The 2261-nt window shown below is 76.2% G+C and overlaps 1 protein-coding gene across 1 annotated transcript; it reads right to left on the reverse strand.

Moving 5' to 3' along the window:
- Positions 1-346: 346 nt before the first annotated feature.
- OLIG2 (oligodendrocyte transcription factor 2) lies at positions 347-1617 on the reverse strand (the record flags this gene model as incomplete). The annotated part of the gene is made up of 2 exons (XM_084302630.1): positions 1548-1617; positions 347-1280 (listed from the first exon to the last, which is right to left on the reverse strand). The coding sequence occupies exon 2, from the start codon at positions 1241-1243 to the stop codon at positions 347-349; it is 897 nt and encodes a 298-aa protein (XP_084158756.1). The 5' UTR covers positions 1244-1280; positions 1548-1617.
- Between the last annotated feature and the right edge of the window lie 644 nt (positions 1618-2261).

Consider the following 2261-nt stretch of genomic DNA (forward strand, 5'->3'; position numbering starts at 1 on the left):
GGAGAGACGAACCCGAAAAAAAGCAGGGCTGGGGGGGTGCCGAGGGGGGGGCCGAGCCACCTCCCCGGCCAAACTCGCAGCCGGGGCTCCGGGGACCGCCGGCGCCGGGCAGGATGCGGCCCGGGGGGCGCTGCCGGGGGGGGTGGCGAGCAAACGAGAGGAGGGGCGACGAGGGGCGACCCCCCCCGGGTTCGCTTCCTCGGTGTGCGGCCGGCCCGGGACCGCTTCTCCCTCCTCCCCGGGTCCCGGCAAGGAAAGGGGGCGCGGGTGTCGGGACGGGGGGGTCCTCCCGGAGAGGGGGGGGGGGTCCCCGTTGTAGGTCCTGGGCGCTCCGGGGCGGCCCCCCTCATTTGGTGTCGGTGGCCAGTCTGGGCAGGCTGGCGGCCCCCATGCCGGAGACGTGGTGGTGCGGGGGGGCCGACACCTGGCACATGCTGCAGGGGCACGGCATCCCCCCCCAGTGCTGGAAGCCGCTGCCCAGGGGGGCGGCGGCGGCGGCGGCGGCGGCGGCGGCGGCCGAGGGCGACTTGAGGAGCCCGTGGGGGGGTCGGATGGAGCTGACGGCCGAGAGGCCGGAGCCGGGCAGGGAGGCGCTGGAGACGGCGGCGGGGGGCAGGATGGGGTGGTGCACGGGGTGCGAGGCGGGGTGGCCCGGGTGGCCGGGCAGCGGGGCCGAGTGGGCGCCCATGCCGCCGGGGCAGGCGGCGGGGTGGAAGCCGGCGTGGTGGCCGCCGTAGATCTCGCTGACCAGGCGCTTCATCTCCTCCAGCGAGTTGGTGAGCATGAGGATGTAGTTGCGGGCCAGCAGCAGCGTGGCGATCTTGGAGAGCTTGCGCACCGACGGCCCGTGCGCGTAGGGCATCACCTCCCGCAGCCCGTCCATGGCGATGTTGAGGTCGTGCATCCTCTTGCGCTCGCGGCTGTTGATCTTCAGGCGCAGCTGCTGCAGCTCCGGCTCCGTCATCTGCTTCTTGTCCTTCTTGGAGGAGGAGGACGACGACGAGGACGACGAGGAAGACGAGGACTTGAAGCCCAGCTTGTCCACCACCACCACCCCGGCGGCGCTCATGGCGCTGCGCAGCTCGGCGCTCAGCTCCGGCGGCGAGTCGCTCTGCGTGGAGCTGGACACGGTGCCGCCCGTGAAGCCCCCGCCGCCGCCCCCTTTATTCCTGCCCGGGAGGAAGAGCTCATCGGGCTCCGGCGACGAAGGGCGGCTGGAGACCAGGCTGGCGTCCGAGTCCATGGCCCGGCAGGCGGGACGGCGGCGCTCACCGGGCTGCCTGCGGGAGGGGAGAGAGCCGGGGGGGCGGCCCCGAGTCAGCGCCCGCCGCTCCCCGGCACCGGGACGCCCCCCCCGGGCTCCGGAGGAGGCTGGGGACGGTGCCCCGGGCGGGGCCGGCCGCGCTGCCCGCCCCCCCGAGCCTCCTCCCGCGGGGTGCCCTCGGGGGGGCGCCTCGCTTCTCGTCCCGTCCCGTCCCTTCGCATCCCATCCCGTCGCATCCCATCCCGTCCCGTCCCGTCCCGTCGCATCCCTCCGGTGCCCTTACCGTGGCCGTGGGGAGCGGCGCGCCGGGACGGGCCAGCACGGCAGCAGCGCGCACCTTGCGGCGCGGCGGCGGCGGCTTTATAGCCGCGCCGGGGAGGAACAATGTCACCGGGCGGGGGGGGGCTGCGCCAATCGGCGGCGGCTGGGGGGGGCCGGGGGGGGACCGCCTGATGTCACCGGGGCCGGTCCCGACCGATGGGGCGGGCGGCGGGGAGAGGGGCGGGGGGGGGGGAAGCGGGGACGGGGGGGCACCGGGGGACCGGGGGACCGGGGGGGACGCGGGGCCGGCAGCGGCGGGGGGAGCCCCTCGGGGGGAGGGGGGGGGCACGGAGGGAGGGGGGGAGGGACTTTTGCGGGCTCGATAGCGAAAGGCGACAATGACAGCGCCGCCAACAGCTGTTGGGGGGGACCGGGGGGGGGGCCGGGGGACGGCACCGAGCAGCAAACCCCGGCCCCGAGCAAAGCCCGGCCCCAACCCGCGTCTCACGCCGGGCTGCGCGGCTCCCCGACGGCCCGTCGGTATTTGCCGGTGCCCCGCCGCTTCCCGTGCCGTGCCGTGCCGTGCCGTGCCCTCGGGGCACGCTTCCCCTATCGGCTCCCCGTTTTTTCCCTTTTTCCCTCCGCCCCCCCAGCCCCAACCCCGGCCATCCCCGAGGTTTCGGGGCTCTCCCCATCCCGCAGCGCCCCGGGGGAAGCGGGCACCGGAGCGAGGAGC

The sequence above is a fragment of the Netta rufina genome (genome assembly GCF_964035555.1).
Source record: "Netta rufina genome assembly, chromosome: 1".
NCBI classification, from domain to species: Eukaryota; Metazoa; Chordata; class Aves; order Anseriformes; family Anatidae; genus Netta; species Netta rufina.